At 44.8% G+C, this 18,458-nt stretch overlaps 1 protein-coding gene across 1 annotated transcript in view; it reads left to right on the top strand.

Annotated features, from left to right (window-relative positions):
- Positions 1-18,458, top strand: part of LOC106981222 (radial spoke head 10 homolog B-like) — a 63,079-nt gene that overhangs the window by 2,865 nt on the left and 41,756 nt on the right. Inside the window, exons 3-7 of the mRNA XM_053213599.1 lie at positions 4,679-4,754; positions 8,962-9,030; positions 10,749-10,922; positions 12,736-12,821; positions 14,433-14,553. Of these exons, the coding sequence (XP_053069574.1) occupies positions 4,679-4,754; positions 8,962-9,030; positions 10,749-10,922; positions 12,736-12,821; positions 14,433-14,553 (526 nt within the window). The remainder of the gene's footprint in view (positions 1-4,678; positions 4,755-8,961; positions 9,031-10,748; positions 10,923-12,735; positions 12,822-14,432; positions 14,554-18,458) is intronic.

Here is an 18,458-nt window from a genome sequence, read left to right as displayed (position 1 = left end):
ACTCACTTCCTAAATATTTCCCTGCTTCTAGGCTCTTCCAGGCCTCCTGTATGGATTTGCCCTCCTAATTGTTTACATACATCACTCCCGGGATTAGTTACTTACTTGTCTGTGTAACAAGTCACCCCAGGGCATGGTAATTAAAACAAATATCTCACATAGTTTATGGGGGTCAAAAATCTGGGAGCAGCTTAGCTGGTTGGTATTGGGTTAGGATCTCTGGAGGTCCAGCCAAGATGTGAGTCTAGACTGCCATCATCTGAAGGCTTGGCCGGCTGCACAGTCGGCTTTCAAAGGGGCTCCCTGGCAGGAGGCCTCAGTTCCTCATCACACAGCAGTATGTCCTTTGGTGTCCCCACCACCTAGCAGCTGGCTTCCTCAGAGAGTAATCCAAGAGAGAGCTAGGGCAGAAGCCGTGTGTCTTTTAGGACCTGCTCTGTCATCACCCTCTGCCCTTTCTTTCTGTCTTTCTTTAAAATTTTTAATGTTTGTTTATTTTTGAGAGAGAGAGCGCAAGCCAGGGAGGGGCAGAGAGAGAGGGAGACACAGAATCGGAAGCAGGCTCCAGGTTCTGAGCCATCAGCATAGAGACTGACATGGGGCTCGAACTCACAGACCTCGAGACCATGACCTGAGCTGAAGTTTAACCAACTGAGCCACCCAGGCGCCCATACCTCTGTCATTTCTGCAATACCCTAGTGGTCTCACAGGTCAGCCCTCTTCAGTGTGAGAGAGGATTCCACAAGGCTGTGACTCCTAGGAGGTGAGAATTGCTCTGGGGCCATTTTGAGGCTGGCTGCCACATTCTTAAAAACTTTTGATTTCTTAACATTGTCTACAGAATAAAACCCCTGAGCCTGATACTCTGACCGCAGCTTGCCTCTCTCCTCTCAAACTCAAGAGCCCAGTTAGACTTTCCCCCACAATCTCATTTTTATCTTTGCTTGCAAAGATGGCTTTGCTTCGTTTCTGAATGGTCAAATTCCAGCCTACTCTTCTGGTCCAAATCTTTTCTATTGATTCTTCCCAATAGGAAGTCATTTTGCCCAAAACTTTTTTTTATCATGCTTATCACTTTCTATCATGTTTTACTATATACATAGTATGTACTACTTTCTATTACATACATATGTAATATGGATGAATTACCATAATTTGTTTCCAAGTTTCAACTTCTCTACCAGGTGGGAAATTCTGTCCTAGCACAGACACGCCCAGAGTATCAAACACCAGACCTTAGGCATAGGGGATGCTCAGTCAAGATTTACGGTTTGAATGATTATCAGTGGCCATTTTTCTTTTCATTTCTTTTTACTTTTTTCTAAATATTGATTGTTTTGGGGGAGAGCACAAATGGGGGAGGGGCAGAGAGAGGGGGACAGAGGATCCAAAGCGGGCTCCGTGCCGACAGGCAGACAGCAGAGAGCCTGATATGGGGCTCGAACTCACGAACCATGAGATCGTGACCTGAGCCAAAGTCGGACACCTAACCGACTGAGCCACCCGGGCACCCCATCTTTTCATTTCTTAATTGAAACCATCTGTCATCACACAACACTATTGCAATACCACTGGCGGTATTCCCTATGCTGTATCCTTTATTCCCCGGGACTTACTCCACAACTGGAAGCCTACCTCTCCCTCTCCCCCTCGCCCATTTGGCCGATCCCCCCACCCTCTTCTGCTCTGGCATCCACCAGCTCTCTGTATTTATGGGTCTGTTTTTGCATTTTGTTTGTTTTTTAGATTCCACATATAAGTGCAATTGTATATTTGTCTTTCTCTGACTTATTTCATGTATAATCCTCTCTAGCTCCATCCATATTGTTGCAAAAGGCAAGATCTCATTCTCTTTTGTAGCCGAGTAATATTCCAGTGCCTATATATACACCACATCTTTTTCCGTTCATCCATGGACGTACACTTGGGCTGCTTCCAAATCTTGGCTGTTATACACGATGCCGCCATACACAGGGGTGCATTTATGTTTTTGAATTCGTGTTTCATTTTCTTTGGGCAAATACCCAGTGGGGGGATTACTGGATCATATGGTTTTTTTATTTTCAATTTTTTGAGGTACCTTCATATGGTTTTCCAGAGTGGCTGTACCAATTTACATTCCCACCAACAGTGCATGAGCGTTCCTTTCTCTCCACGTCCTCGCCAACACTTATTTCTTGCCTTTTTAAGTCTAGACCTTCTAACAGGTGTGAGGTCATATCTCATTATGGTTTTGATTTGCATTTCCCTCATGGCGAGTGATGTTGAGCATCTGTTCATGCGTCTGTTGGCTTCCTGTGTATCTTCTTTGGAAAAAATGTGTATTCGGGTCCCCTGCCCATTTTTTAATTGGATCATTTGTATCTTGGTGTTGAGTTGTATAAGTCTTTTATATATTTTATGCATTAACCCCTTATTGGACATATCCTTTGCAAATATCTTCTCCTATTCAAGAGGTTGCCTTGTTTTGTTGGTGGTTTCCTTTGCTATGCAAAACCTTTCACGTGGATGTAGTCCCAATAATTTCTTTCTGCTTCTGTTTTCCTTGCTGAGGAATCATATCTAGAAAAATGTTGTTACAGCTGATGTCAGAGAAATTACTGCCAATGTTTTATTCTAGGAGTTTTATGCTTTCTGGTCTCACAGATCTTTAATCCATTAAAAAAATTTTTTTAATGTTTGTTTACTTTTGAGAGAGAGACACAGAGTGTGAGCGGGGGAGGGGTAGAGAGAAAGGGAGACACAGAAACCCAAGCAGGCTCCAGGCTCTGAGCTGTCAGCACGGAGCCTGACGTGGGGCTTGAACTCACGATCCTCAAGATGATGACCTGAGCTGAAGTCGGGTGCTTAAATGACTGAGCCACCCGGGTGCCCCAGATTTGTAATCCATTTTGAGTCTTGTTTTGTACATGGTATGAGAAAGTGGTCTCAATTCACTCTTTGGCATGTATCTGTCCAGTTTTCCCACCACCATCTACTGAGAGGCTGTCTTTCCCCCTTTGTGTATTCTTGCCTCCTTTGTTGTAGATTAACTGACCATGGAATTGTGGCTTTAATGGACTGTCTGTTCTGTTCCGTAGATCTATATGTCTATTCTTCTCCCAGCACCATACTCTTTCGATAACTACAGCTTTGTAGTAGATCTTGAAATCTGGGATTGTGATGCCTCCAGCTTTATTTCTGTTCTTCAAGATGGCTATTCAGGGGCTTTTGTGGTTCCATACAAATCTTAGTGTTATTTGTTCTAGTCCTGTGAAAAATGCTGTTGGCATTCTGATAGGGATTTCATTGAATCTGTAGATTGCTTTGGGTAGCATGGACATCTTAACAATATTAATTCTTAATCCACGAACATGGAATATCGTTTCATTCGTGTTGCCTTCAGTTTCTTTCATCTGTGTTTTATAGTTTTCAGAGTGTAGGTCAGGTCTTTCACCACCTGGGTTAAATTTGTTCCTAGGTATTTTATTGTTTTTGATGCAATCGTAAATGGAATTGTTTTCTTAATTTCTCTCTTATTTTATTAGTGTATTAGTGTATTCCATGTATTTCTGTATTCTATTAATGTATAGAAGTGCAACCGAGGGGCGCCTGGATGGTTCAGTTGGTTAAGTGTCTGATTTTTGGTTTTGGCTCAGGTCGTGATCCCAGGGTCATAGGATTGAGCTCTCTGCACTGAGCATGGAGCCTGCTTCGGATTCTCTCTCCCTCTCTCTCTGCCCCTCCCCTGCTCGCATTCTCTCTCTCTGTCTCTCTCTCTCGCTCTCTCTCTCTCAAAATAAACAAACTTAAAAAGATTTTTAAAAATTATCATCATAAAAGACACATAACGTAGAACTTCCTATTTTCACCATTTTAAGTGTACAATTCAGGGGCACTAAGTACCCTCATCCTGTTGTACAACCATCACCACTATCAATTTCCAGAACTTTTTCATCATCCCAGACCGAAACTGCCCAGAACAAACCCTCACCTTCCATCTCTGCCCCTTTTCACTATTTCCTCCTGGCTGTTGGCTCTCCCTACAATCTCTTCTCCACACAGTGGCCATCCAGATGCTCTTTTTATGACATAAATCTGACCGTGGCCAGCTCCCCTCTTAGAACCTTCTCCTGATTCCTCCTAGAGGAACCCCACCCCCCACCCCAGCGTCTGTCTCCTCTCCTCTTCTCTTTCTCTCTCCTTCCTGTTCTCCAGCTGGGCTGCCCTCCTTTCTGTTGGCTGAACTTGAGCTGTTGGCGCCTTCCTGCCACAGGGCCTTTGCACTTGCTGCATCCTCTTCCCAGAGTTCTTCTTAAGGCTGTTTGTTTTATGACCTGCACATCTCACTACAACTTCTGTGTCCTTCAAGAGGCCCTGACCGCCTGTACACAGCAGCTGCCTCCTCCTTATTCTCAGCATCATTCCCCAATCATGTCTGTCATAAAAATTGAACATGATCTGGAATCCTCATGTTTGTTTGTTTCCTCTTTGCTGCCTGTCTCTCCGCAGTCAGCTAGGGTCACCCGAGGGCAGGAACTTTCCAGTCTTGTTCACAGTGGCCCTCGGGGAACATATGTTGAATGAAGGAATGTGAAATATTGTTTGTACTTCTTCATTGATGTTAATTATGACTTTAACCCACCATCGCTTGTGGTTGCTCACACCACTCATTACCTTGAGCTTTATTTCTTTGCAGCTATGAAGGGGAAAAAGTCCATGGACTGTATGAGGGAGAAGGCTTTGCGGTCTTTCAAGGAGGCTGTACCTACCACGTGAGTTACACGTCTCGGGGATGGGCAGGGAGGGGAGGACGGTGAGAACATTCTGGGAGAGTCTGAGATTTGTATCTCCAGAAAAGTCTGTTGAGTCTTCAAAAGAAATTGGAAGTACTTACTGCTGATTTGACTTTGAACCCAGTTACCTATTTTAAGGTAAAACCATGGATCCACACCTCAGAAGTCATCATTTTAGATTGTTTTCTTTTCCTGATTTTTAATAAATGTTTATGTTAGAGAGAGAGACAGAGCATGAGCAGGGGAGGGGCAGAGAGAGAGGGAGACACAGAATCCGAAGCAGGCTCCAGGCTCTGAGCTGTCAGCACAGAGCCCAATGTGGGGCTCGAACTCGTGAACCACGAGATCATGACCTCAGCTGAAGTCAGATGCTTAACCGACGGCGCCCCCCTTTTCCTGATTTTCATTTATTGTCCAAACAACCTGAAGGCGACTGGAGCAAATATCAAAGAGTAAAATCCCAGTGTTGTCACCCCTTTGCCATTAAATGTTTTGGACACGCCGCGTCCCTTTAATTCCTCGAATGGATGTGTCAGCATTTATAGGGCCTACTGATTTCGCAGATAACATCTTGAAACTTTTTTCACTTATGAATAATTTGCTGCCTTGCTGCATGGTTTTCGTAACTTAAATATTTTGTGGCAAAATATACATAAAACCTACCATTGTAACCATTTTTGAGTGTACAGTCAGGAGCATTAAGCACAGGACCCTCCCCAGCCTCCACCTCCAGAAACCTTCATCCTCCCAAACCGAGACTCTGGCCCCAGTTAAACACCAGCCATCCCCGTGTCTTCCTCCGTAATATTTAAAATACTGCATAGCTCTCTGATTTACTGTTCATGACTACACCATAATTATTAGATCACTTTTGAAGTGTTTTCATTTTTTTCCCCATCATTAGCAATGGCACAGTAGATCATTCAGATTATCAAAGAAACGTGTGCTTTTTAAAAAAAATATAATTTACCAGGGCGCCTGGGTGGCTCAGTCGGTTAAGCATCCGACTTCAGCTCAGGTCATGATCTCGCCATCCATGAGTTCAAGCCCCGCATCGGGTTCTGTGCTGACAGCTCGGAGCCTGGAGCCTGCTTCGGGTTCTGTGTCCCCCTGTCTCTGACCCTCCCCCGTTCATGCTCTTTCTCTGTCTCAAAAATAAATAAAAATTTAATTTAAAAAATAAATAATAAATAAAAATAAAAAACATAATTTATTGTCAAATTGGCTTCCATACAACACCCAGTGCTCATCCCAACAGGTGCCCTCCTCCATGCCCATCACTCACTTTCCCCTCTCCCCCCCACTCCCCCATCAGCCCTCAGTTCTCTGTATTTAAGAGCCTCTTAGGGTTTGCCTCTCTCCCTCTCTGTAACTTTTTTCCCCTCCCCCCTCCCATGTTCTTCCATTAAGTTTCTCAAGTTCCGCATATGAGTGAACACATAAGGTATCTGTCCTTCTCTGACTTATTTCGCTCAGCATGATACCTTCCAGTTGCATCCAGGTTGCTGCAAATGGCAGGATTTCATTTTCTCGTTGCCAAGTAGTATTCCATTGTATCTATAAATCACATCTTCTTTACCCATTCATCAGTTGATGGACATTTAGGCTCTTCCCATAATTTGGCTATTGTTGAAAGTGCTGCTATAAACATTGGGGTAGAAACATGTGTTTTCAATAAGAACAAATTTTTGTGGTTGGGGTCAGAAAGCATGGGTTTCAGTCCCCTGATTTCCCCCCCCCCCCCCACTAAACATACAACATGTTCTTATTCCTGCGTCATGTAAACTCTTAAAAACGCCATTAGCGTGGGTGAATGATAGTCATGAATGTGGCCATCCCGTCTGGCCTCGGCCAGTTTTGGAATCAGCTGTTGCGTTCATGCTGATCAGTCTCCTTTCACCAATCGGGGCGCTAAGTGCACTGCTGTGTGAATAGGACCGAGTGTGGAGGCTGCTTGAGATCCTCTCTCTTCCCCCACCCCCTGCCTGCCTCTCTCCCCTGCCCGGTGCTCACTCTAAAATTAAAAAAAAATTTAAAAATCAACCAGCGACACCCAGTTCTCGATTACACAAGATCGATCCCTCCCAGGCTGCTGAGGACACAGTATCGGCTCCCACTACCCCAGAGGGTCTTGTCTCCGGTGGCCTTCGGTCCACAGTGACCCGGTAGCTCCAGCCTGGCCCAGTGGCCTTGCCTTAACTGTTGATGTGGGGGCAAATACCCCTCCATTTCTGAGATCTCCTCCCCACCACTGCCTGCTGCTTCCTGGGTAAACTTTCCGTATTTTCCTCAGACTCAAATTATTTTCATTAAAAATAATCATCTGTTGGGGCGCCTGGGTGGCTCAGTCAGTTAAGCATCTGACTTCGGCTCAGGTCATGATCTCCCGGTTCATGAGTTCAAGCCCTGAGTCAGGCTCTGTGCTGACAGCTTGGAGCCTGGAGGCTGCTTCGGATTCTGTGTCTCCCTCTCTCTCTGCCCCTCTCCCATTTGTGCTCTGTCTCTGTCTCTGTCTGTCTCTCTCTCTCAAAAGTGAATAAATGTTAAAAAAAATTTGTTTTAAATAATCATCATTCGGCTCTCCTTTAAATTGCGAGAGCGGCAGACCCAGCAGAATGACTCTACTGTGGCCCCAGGCCCCGAGTCAGACCGTGGGTATGTCACATGTTTAGATCACATCCCCTAAAGATAGACAATAAAGCCAAACATTTCATGGAACATTTGCCCTTACCATGTAGACACAGCATGATCTTTTCTAGTGTAGTTTGTTAATTAAAGCACCAGTTGTTGCGACCGTAACTGATTCCATAATACAAACAACAGCCGGCCTGCGGCTGGAAAGCCCCTGGTTGCCCCGTGGTTTTCCTCAATGCCAGCCTGTCTCCTGTGAGCCCAGGCTAACCTGGACGCCTAACAAAATGTGTCTTCTTGCCAGTGAGTTAGGGCCGTGGTTCCTGAGTGCGGTCCTGGGGACCAGCAGCATTACCTGGGTATTTTTTTTTCAAAATGCTCATTCTTGGGCAACAGCCCAGACCTGCTGATGAATTAGAATCTCCAGGGTGGGCCCAGCAATCCCCAGGTGATTTCTGAAGCGTGCAAGAGTCTGAGATCCACTGAATTAGGGCACTGTTACATATTCCCCCTTTGCCCACTGACTCTAACAAGGTGATTCTAAGGAACAACTAGGAGTACTCTTTTTTTTTCTGAGTTTATTATATACTTATTTTGAGAGACACAGAGAGAGAGAGAGAGTATGCACAAGCTGGGGAGGGGCAGAGAGAGAGAATCCCAAGCAGGTTCCGTGCTATCAGCACAGAGCCAGACGTGGGACTCGATCCCACAATCCGTGAGATCATGATCTGAGCTGAGATCTACAGTCAGACGCTTAATGACTGAGCCCCCCAGGCGGCCCAAACTGGGAGTACTTTTCAGCCTCATTTTCTCTGATTACATTTAGGCATTCAGGCATGCGAAGTTTTCGGTGACTAGTTCCTATGTGTTAACAAAAGACACTAAATATAAGTGGACCCTCCTGACAACTGTATATTGTCTACATAGAGGAATATTCAGGGGGCACGGGTGCACCCATACGGATAAGTCCCAGTAAGTGGAAAACAGACGAGCGTGAAATTTACAAATGGGGTACTTTCTAACATCCAGATAACGGTTTTAACCAGGTCTACCTAGTTTAAATAATTTTAAAAAAATCCTTAAACTTTGAAATGCAAAACCAAAAGCATATGAATTCTTTTAGACTGTGGAATTTTTACCTAGCTTAATTAGGAGAGGAAGACACAGACCGAACTTAAAACTCACGTGTAAGTGTCACACAGGACTGCTTGGTGTAGGTTTTGGGGAATTTGGATGAGCGTATTCATGCAGATGGAAGTGGGATGGGGCGCCTGGGTGGCTCAGTCGGTTAAACGTCCAACTTCGGCTCAGGCTGTGATCTCACGGTTCATGAGTTTGAGCACCACATCAGGCTCTGTGCTGCCAGCTCGGAGCCTGGAGCCTGATTCGGATTCTGTGTCTCCCTCTCTTTGTGACCCTCCCCCCTCAAAAATGAATAAACAGTTTAAAAATTTTTAAAAAAAAGAAAGTGGGATAAGGCTCCATTCTGAGAACTAAAACCAGCTGTTACGTAGAATCAATGGTCCTAATGGTTTGTTGTTGTTCTGTTTTAAAGGGTATGTTTTCAGAAGGACTTATGCACGGACAAGGGACTTATGTTTGGGCCGATGGACTGAAATATGAGGTAAAGTATGTCCTGTGTTACAGTTTTACACTGTAATTAACACAATGTAACAGTCAGCTTCCCACAATCAAACATACTACTTTCACAAGAGTAATTCAGCTCACGGGTCTAAAAAAGTCCACAGAACCCAGGCACCTGGGCGACTCAGTAGCTTAAGCATCTGACTCTTGATTTCAGCTCAGGTCACGATCTCGCGGTTCGTGAGATTGAGCCCTGAGTTGGGCTCTGGGCTGACAGCTCAGAGCCTCCTTGAGATTCTGTCTCTCCCTCTCTCTCTGCCCCTCCCCTACTCTCTCTCTCAAAATAAAAAAATAAAAAAAAAAGACCGCAGAACCAAAGAATACAGGTGAAAAGTAACTTGTTAACTGCACGGGACCCTCTGGCAATCAGTACTGCGTTCATCCTTACACTCTAGATGTCTCCTGGGCGGGCACAGCACCCGTGCATTTATTTGGCCTGTCTTACTCTTCACAAACACAAGTAGAGTTTATTGTACACTCTCTTCTGTCCCTTTAGTTTTTGGAGATCACACCATAGCCGTTCGTCCAGATCCACCTAGTTTTACTGGCTGCTTTTATTCTATGATGTGGATTTCACTTAACCCATCTTGCCGGTTTAAAGGGAATATGTATTTTTTAAATCGATTGCTAGAAGGCTGTTCTCAAACTCGCAATTGCAGGGTTGCTAGTGATGGGGTTTATTAGTGGTAGTGACGACCTTTAAAACCTATGCACATATGCTCATATTCAAATAGCAGCCAGGTGAGGGAAGCAGAGACAAGTGCCGGCCAGGTGGGCAGTTCACTGGGCCTGAGAGCGGGAGACAAGCCACAGAGGTGGAGGGGCCCCTGAAGATCTGGTGGTTTGGGGCCAGCCTTTCCAGGGACATTCTTCCCCTGCAACACCCTGGCTTCTAGCCTGTGGCCCTTGGTTTATCGTCTCTGGAAGTTCGAAGGCAGGACTCCTAGGAGGCACAGACCCTCCCACGCCAGCCTAGACAGGAGGGTTTATGGGTGGGATTTGGGCTGTCACAGAAGTATCTTCAGGGAGGTCAGCTGGCCTCATGGGATCAGGCCAGGCTACCCTGTCCTCTTTTCTCCATTGGCTGGCCGCCTCCAGCCAGGTCTCCTTTCTGAGAGAGAATCCAGTGGCTCAGGGCTGTGGTGCATGGAACTGTGTGCTGCCCATTCAGCTGACGTCCTGGCCCCAAGAAAAGCGGATTCTCTGGAAGTCACCCACAGGGCGGGCAGTTGGCTGGTGTGTCTACAGAATATTTTGATGAACCACAGGCAGAAAGAAGGGTTGCCATGAGTTGATCACTAAGCCGGGCTAATCACCAGAGTCCCCTGGAGAGAACACAGGATCCCAGGGCATTGGGCCTCCTTCGAGGTGGGTTCCAAGACTCTAAAGTTCCCAAGGCCGGGATCGCAAACCACCACTGTTCCACGTCACCTGTTTGCTTCTTGGAGCCTTCTCTGCACTCAGCTATTTTATCCTGCTGGTGCTTCTGCCCAGGAGAGGGGAGGTGAGGGAGGATGGAGTGTGTAGAGAAGGAGGGAGGAGGGTGGAGGCTGGGGGAGGGGGGCGGATACTCCACTGTTTCCGTGGAGGAGAGACAGGAATAGTATCCAGTAGTCAAGGAGGCATCTCAGTGTGCCCATAGGAGAGGGGTCTCTCTACTGCCTTCTTTCTCTCACTCTCAGGGTCGTTTTGCCCTAGGGGGAGTTTGTGAAGAACATGCCCATGAAGCATGGCGTGTACACGTGGCCGGATGGCAGCACCTATGAAGGAGAAGTGTTACACGGCGTGAGGCACGGATTTGGTATGTTCGTATGTGGCACGCACCCCGTGTCCTACATCGGCCAATGGTGTCACGGCAAGAGACACGGGAAGGTGGGTGAGGCGGCCACTTGACTCCCGTCCATAGATAGGATGAACAAATAGAGGTGTGGGACGTAGGGGGCTGTCCTACAACTATGGTCCCTTCTTGTTTATTGACGTGAAATCCACATCACACGAAACTCACCATTTCAGAGTCTGCAATTCAGCGGCATTCAGTGCATTCTCAGTGCTGTGAGACTACCACCTCTGTCTAGTCCCAGAACACTTTCATCGACCCTCCAAAGTACAGCCCTGTACCCACCAGGCAGTTATTTCCCACCCGGACCCCCCGGTGGCCACCATTCTGCTTCCTGTCTCTATGGGTTTACCTACTCTGGATGTTTCATGTGAATGGAACCCTATGTTATGTGGCCTTTTGGATCTGGCTTTTTTTATTCAGCATCATGTTTTTGAGAGCCATCCATGTTGTAGGTACTTAATTCTTTTTTGTGGCTAATAGTCCACCATATGGATGGACCACATTTTGTTTATCTGTTCATCCATTGATGGGCACTTGGGCTCTTTCCATCTTTTGGCTTCTGTGAATAGCACCACTATGAACGCGTGTGTAAGGATTATTTGGGTCCTTGTCTTCAGTTCTCTGGCGTATAAACCTAGGAGTGGAATATGGTAACTCGATGTTTAACGCTTTGAGGAACCTCCCGACTGTTTTCCACAGCATCTGGCCCAATTTACATTCTCACCACTACCACAGGTGATACTTTTAAGCAAGGTTGCTGTTTCTGGCACTGTTTGCTTTTGTATCGGATGATAAAATACCGCAGCAGTGTTTTCATAAAATGTTAGAAGACAAGAAACAGTCTACCATTATAATCATCATTCGACTCGAATATAGACAATTCTGTCCATTGGCTTCCCTTCCTTTCCCTTCCCTTGTTCAGCTCTTAGTGGATCAATTCAGACTGGGGGTGGTGGCAGCTTCTAGACAACGGCCCCTGGATGGCTGCACGAAGGAACAAGCCAGCTTGGTAGTGGAGAAGAAGATAGAAAAATCACACACTCACACACACACACACACACACACACACACACACACACACAGAAATAAACCACCGAATAAAGAAGCAACCTGAGGCCATTCAGTGAAGGTCCTCATACGTGCATGGTGACTAGTACTATTCCTCAGAGGAGTCACTGAAGAAAGGTTACACCATGTTCACTTAAACTTGGAGGCAGTCTTGGGGTGCCTGGGTGGCTCAGCCGGTTAAGCATCTGACTTTGGCTCAGGTCACGATCTCATGGTTCGTGAGTTTGAGCCCCGCGTTGGGCTCTCTGCTGACGGCTCAGAGCCTGGAGCCTGTTTTGGATTCTGTGTCTCCCTCTCTCTCTGCCCCTCCCCTGCTCCTGCTCTGTCTCTCTCTGTCTCTCAAAAATAAATAAATGTTAAACTCGGAGGAAGTCAAATAAGGTGACAAATGGGTAAAACGAAAGTGGTTTAGGGACATAAAAGGGGCTGGCCTTCAGTTACACAGAAGGTGCTACTACTCGGTTTAGGTAACAACACAACGGGATTATTCAGGTACTTACTTGACTCACAGTTATCGAATATAATATATATAATATAATGATTAGCCCTAATGTGACGCCTCACTATTAAGGAGTCATTGATTGGTGGCATCTCTTTCTTACTTGGTGGATACTTCACCATTTTCTCGATTACAAGACAGAAACATATCATGGATTAAATGTCTTGCCTTCATAGGACATTGACTTCCACATAGTTCGGACTCCTTTAATTTATCTTTGCCTTTAATAAACACTTGCTGTATGACTTGCTTTGTTAAAATGATATTATTTGTTTTAGGGCTCTATTTATTACAACCAAGAAGGTACCTCTTGGTACGAGGGGGACTGGGTATACAACATCAAAAACGGCTGGGGGATAAGGTGGTAGGTATTACCACGGCCGCTCTGGGGGTGTGGGGGGAAAGGGTGTGGGGGCCCAAATGATTTTCACTCAGGTGCTTAAAGATAAGGTGCAGAGGGGCACCTGGGTGGCTCAGTTGATTAAGCGTCCGACTCTTGATTTTGGCTCAGGTCATGATCTCAAGGTTCGTGGGTTCGAGCCTCGTATTGGACTCCATGCCGACAGCACAGAGCCTGCTTGGGATTCTCTCTCCCTCTCTCTTCCCCTCCCTGCTTGTTCTCTCTCTTCTCTTTCTCAAAATAAATAAACTTTGAAAAAAAAAAGATAAGGTGCAGAAATTTCGGAGAACACATTTTCTATATAAGCACGGCGGAATATTTCAATTCACCCCAATGGAATCTCCATAGTGATGAAAATATTCTACAGAAAATTTAAAGGAACGTTATATTAAATGAGATCTAATGATACAACCGTACTTTATCACATGTAGAAACTTTGTTCTCTCGTTCATGAATATCTCGTATGTTTTCAGAAGACTCTTGACATGTTTGCTTGATTTTAGATCGAGCTGATGGAGTCATATATTTTAAGGATTGAAATATTTGGGGGTGAGGGGTGCATGGGTGGCTCAGTCAGTTAAGCATCTGACTTCATCTCAGGTCATGATCTCACGGTTCGTGGGTTCAAGCCCCACATTAGGCTCTGTGCTGACAGCTCAGAGCCAGGAGCCTGCTTTGGATTCTCTCTCTCTCTCTCTCTCTCTCTGTCTCTCTCTCTCTCTCCCTCTCCCTCTCTCTCTGCCCCTCTCCTATTTGCACTCTGTTTCTCTGTCTCTCAAAAATAAATGTTAAAAAACATTTTTTAACAAAAAGGGAGGAAAAATGTTAACTAATCATACTACTATACGGAGTTGTTTTTAAAAGATTTAATGGGGCGCCTGGGTGGCGCAGTCGGTTAAGCGTCCGACTTCAGCCAGGTCACGATCTCGCAGTCCGTGAGTTCGAGCCCCGCGTCAGGCTCTGGGCTGATGGCTCGGAGCCTGGAGCCTGTTTCCGATTCTGTGTCTCCCTCTCTCTCTGCCCCTCCCCCGTTCATGCTCTGTCTCTCTCTGTCCCAAAAATAAAATAAAAAACGTTGAAAAAAAATTAAAAAAAAAAAGATTTAAAATCCCTGCTCTTATCATCCTTATCACCTTAATTAAATGATCAGAGGATTTAATAAAGTGGGTTGTCTTATCCCTAAGATGATGATTTTTACCGCCTGTCCATTTGAGGAGACTGTATGGGCACAAGGGTTGGATTTCTTCAAAGGTGTTTAGAGAAAAAGTTTAAAGGACAGTCTTCTTAGGGGCGCCTGGGTGACTCAGTTGGTTTAGCTTCAGACTTCGGCTCAGGTCATGATCTCGAGGTTCATGAATTTGAGCCCGACGTCAGGCTCTGTGCTGACAGCTCGGAGCCTGGAGCCTGCCTCGGATTCTGTGTCTCCCTCTCTCTCTGTCCCTCCCCTGCTTGAGCTCTGTCTCTTTCTGTTTCAGAAAAATAGGTAAACATTTTAAAAAATGTAAAAGAAAGTCTTCCTAAAGATAAGTGTTGTATATAAAATAACCGATTGTTTTTCATTTTTCTCGGTCCCAGTTACAAGTCTGGAAACATATATGAAGGTCAGTGGGAGGACAACGTGCGTCATGGGGAAGGCAGGATGAGGTGGCTGACGACCAACGAAGAGTACACGGGGCAGTGGGAGAAGGGCGTCCAGGTACGGCGCCCGTGGGTGTGACCCGAATGCACCCAGACGGGGACGCTGCTGATGCCCTGCACACGCGTCACTTGGTATATCATCCGGTCACCTGAAACTTCAGCACTGCTAAATTTAGAAACCCAAAGTATGATTTGCTGGTCCAGACCATCTTTTTTTAGTGCCATTTTATTATTTAGGTTTCTCTAAAGGTCTTACACACGGGTGAGCAACAAAATGGTTTTTTTTTTTTTAATATTTATTTTGAGAGAGAAAGAGTGTGTGAGTCGCGGGGGGAGCAGAGAAAGAGAGGCAGAGAGAGAACCCCAAGCAGCCTCCACATGGTCAGTGCAGTTTGTGGGCTCGGCCCCACAAGCCATGAGATCGTGACCTGAGCCAAAACCAAGAGTTGGACCCTGAACCTACTGATCCATCTAGGCGCCCCCAAGCAAGCAGATCTCAATTCCCATGGCTCGTGTGTAGACCAAGACTATTATCTATGCCTTAGGAGCTGTGTATTTCCTGCACAGAAAAGAAAGGCTTCATACGGTTAGTTTTATATGGTTTATACAAGCTTGGGTTTTCTGATAATATCTGCATATTAATCTGGTAATTAGGGGCCTTGCTGAACTCACATAATAGTTCTGGTCAGTATTTTGTAGGTTCTTTGGGATTTTTTAATATAGACAATCCCGAGCACGGGTGCAGGGGCAGACAGCCTCGCATTGGGCCTGAGCCTAGTGGGAAAGCATTCAGTCTTTCATCATGGGCGATGTTTGCTGTGGGTTTTTCAGGGATGCTCTTTATCAGGAAGAGCCATCATTTATTAGGAGGAAGCGCTCTAATTCTTCATTTGCTTACAGTTTTTATCATGAATGGATGTGAAGTTTGTCCAGTGCTTTTCTGCCTCCAGTGGGAGGATCTGTGTGGTTTTTCTTCTCTAGTCTGTTGATCATGTTGAATTACATTGATTTATTTTCTTAAAAAAATTATTTTACTATTAAACTAAAATTAAGTTTTTAATTTTAATTCCAGTTAACGTACAGTATTGGTTTCAGGTGTGCAATTTAGTGATTCAACACTTGTATACATCACCCTGTGCTCATCATGACAAGTGCCTTCATCCCAGCACCTGTTTCTTCCACCCTCCTGCCCACCTCCCCTCTGGCAACCATCACTTTGTTCTCTGTAGTTAAGAGTCTGTTTCCTGCCTCGACTCTCTCTGGCTCTCTCTCCGTTTTTTTTCCCTTTTCTTGTTTTGCTTCTTAACTTTGCTTGTATTTGTCTTTCTCTGATTCATTTTGTTTAGCATTAGCGTCTCTAGCTCCATCCATGTCATTGCAAATGGCCACATAATCTTTTCGATGGCTGAGTAATATTCCATCGTGCGTGCGTGCGTGTGTGTGTGTGTGTGTGTGTGTGTGTGCGCGCGCTCGCATGTGTGCATGTACCACATCTTCTTTACCCATTCATCAGTCAGTGAACACAGCTCCTTCCATATCTGGGCTGTTGAAAATAATGCTGCTATAGGGGCGCCTGGGTGGCGCAGTCGGTTAAGCGTCCGACTTCAGCCAGGTCACGATCTCGCGGTCCGTGAGTTCGAGCCCCGCGTCGGGCTCTGGGCAGGTGGCTCAGAGCCTGGAGCCTGTTTCCGAATCTGTGTCCCCCTCTCTTTCTGCCCCTCGCCCGTTCATGCTCTGTCTCTCTCTGTCCCAAAAATAAATAAACGTTGAAAAAAAAAAGTAAAAAAAAGAAAAAAAGAAAAGAATGCTGCTATAAACATGGGGGTGCATGTATCTCTCAATTAGTGTTTTTCTATTCTTTGGGTAAATAGTAATGTGATTGCTGGATTCTAAGATAGTTCTATTTTCAGTGTTTTGAGGAACCTCCATACTGTTCTCCACAGTGCCTGCACCAGTTTGCATTCCCACCAACAGTGCAAGAGGGTTCCCTTTTCTCCACATCCTCACCAACACCTGTTGTTTCTTGTGGTGTCGATTTTAGCCATTCTGACAGGTGTGAGGTGATACCTCATCATCGTTTTGATTTGCATTTCCCTGACGATGAGTGGTCACGAGTATCTTTTCACGTGTCTCTTGGCCATCTGTATATCTTCTTTGGAGAAATGTCTGTTCGTGTCTTTTGCCCATTTTTTAATTGGATTATTTTTTGGGTGTTGAGATTTCTGAGTTCTGTATATACTTTGGATTCTAGCCCTTTATTGGATATGTTATTTGCAGACATCTTCTCCCATTCCGTTGGTTGCGTTTTGGTTTTGTTGATTGTTTCCTTCACTGTGCAGAAGCTTTTTTGTCTTGATGAGGTCCCAATAGTTTATTTTTGCCTTTGTTTCTCTTGCTTCAGGAGACAGATCTAGAAAAAAACTGCTACAGCTGATGTCATAGAAATTGCTGCATATGCTCTTTTCTAGGATTTTTATGGTTTCAGGTCTCACATGTAGGTCCTTAGTCCATTTTGAATTTTTTTCTCTATATAGTGTAAGAAAGCAGTCCAGTTTCATTCTTTTGTATGTGCCTCTCCAGTTTTCCCATTAGCATATGTTGAAAAGACAGTCTTTTCTTTAAAAATAGTTATTTTTTTTAAGTTTATTTTTTGAGACAGCACAAGTGGGGAAGGGGGAGAGAGAGAGAGAGAGAGAGAGAGAGAGAGAGAGAGAGAGAGAGAGAATGAGAGAATGAGAGTATGTCAAGCAGGCTCCATGCTGCCAGGGCAGAGCCCAATATGGGACTCAGACTCAGGAAACTGTGAGATCATGACCTGAGCTGAAACCAAGTCGGGTGCTTAACCAACTGAGCCACCCAGGTGCCCCTGTGTTGTTGTTGTTGTTGTTGTTGTTGTTGTTGTTGTTGTTTAGTTTTTTTATTTCTTTTGAGAGAGACAGAAAGTGAGCAGGAGAGGGGCAGAAAGATGGAGACATCCAAGCAGGCTCTGTGCACGGTTGGCACAGAGCCCGATGCAGAGCTCGAACTCACGAAACTGTGAGATCATACCTGAGCCGAAATCAAGAGTTGGACACTCAACTGACTGAGCCACCCAGGTGCCCTGAGATTGTCTTTTTCCCATTGGATACTCTTTCCTGCTTTGTCGAAGATTAATTGCCCATATAATTGTGGTTTTATTTCTGGATTTTCTGTTCTATTGATTTATGTGTCTATTTTTGTGCTGATATCATACTGTTTTAATTACTACAGCTTTATAATAGAACTTGAAGTCCAGAATCATGATGCCTCCAGTTTTGCTTTTCTTTTTCAAGATTGCTTTGGCTATTTGGGATCTTTTGTGTTTCCATACAGATTTTAGGATTGTTTTTTTCTAATTCTGTGAGAAAAGCTGATGATACTTTGATAGAATTTGTGTTAAATCTGTGGATTGCTGTGGGTAGTATAGACATTTTAACAGTATTTGTTCTTCTAATCCATGAGTATGGAGTGTCTTTTCATTTCTTTGTGTGTTCTTCAGTTTCTTTCATCAGTGTTTTATAGTTTTCAGAGTATAGGTCTTTCACTTTTTTGATTAGTTTCATTCCTAGGTATCTTATTATTTTTGGGTGCAATTGTAAATGGGTTTTCTTAGTTTCTGTTTCTGCTGTTTCCTTATTGATCTATAGAAATCCAACAGATTTCTGTATGTTGCTTTTGTATCCTGTAACCTTACTGGATTCGTTGTTCAGTTCTAGTAGTATTTTGGTGGAGTCTTACAGGTTTTCTATACTGAATATCATGTCATCTGCAAATAGTGAAAGTTTGGCTCCTTCTTTGCTGATTCGGGTGCCTTTTATTTCTTTTTGTTGTCTGATTGCTGTGAGTAGGACTTCTAGTACTATGTTGAATAACAATGGTGAGAATGGATATTTTTTGTCTTGCTCCTGATCATATTGGAAAAGCTCTCAGTTTTTCCCCATTGAG

This window comes from Acinonyx jubatus, chromosome E3 (genome assembly GCF_027475565.1).
Source record: "Acinonyx jubatus isolate Ajub_Pintada_27869175 chromosome E3, VMU_Ajub_asm_v1.0, whole genome shotgun sequence".
NCBI classification, from domain to species: Eukaryota; Metazoa; Chordata; class Mammalia; order Carnivora; family Felidae; genus Acinonyx; species Acinonyx jubatus.
This window is presented reverse-complemented; position numbering and strand designations above follow the sequence as displayed.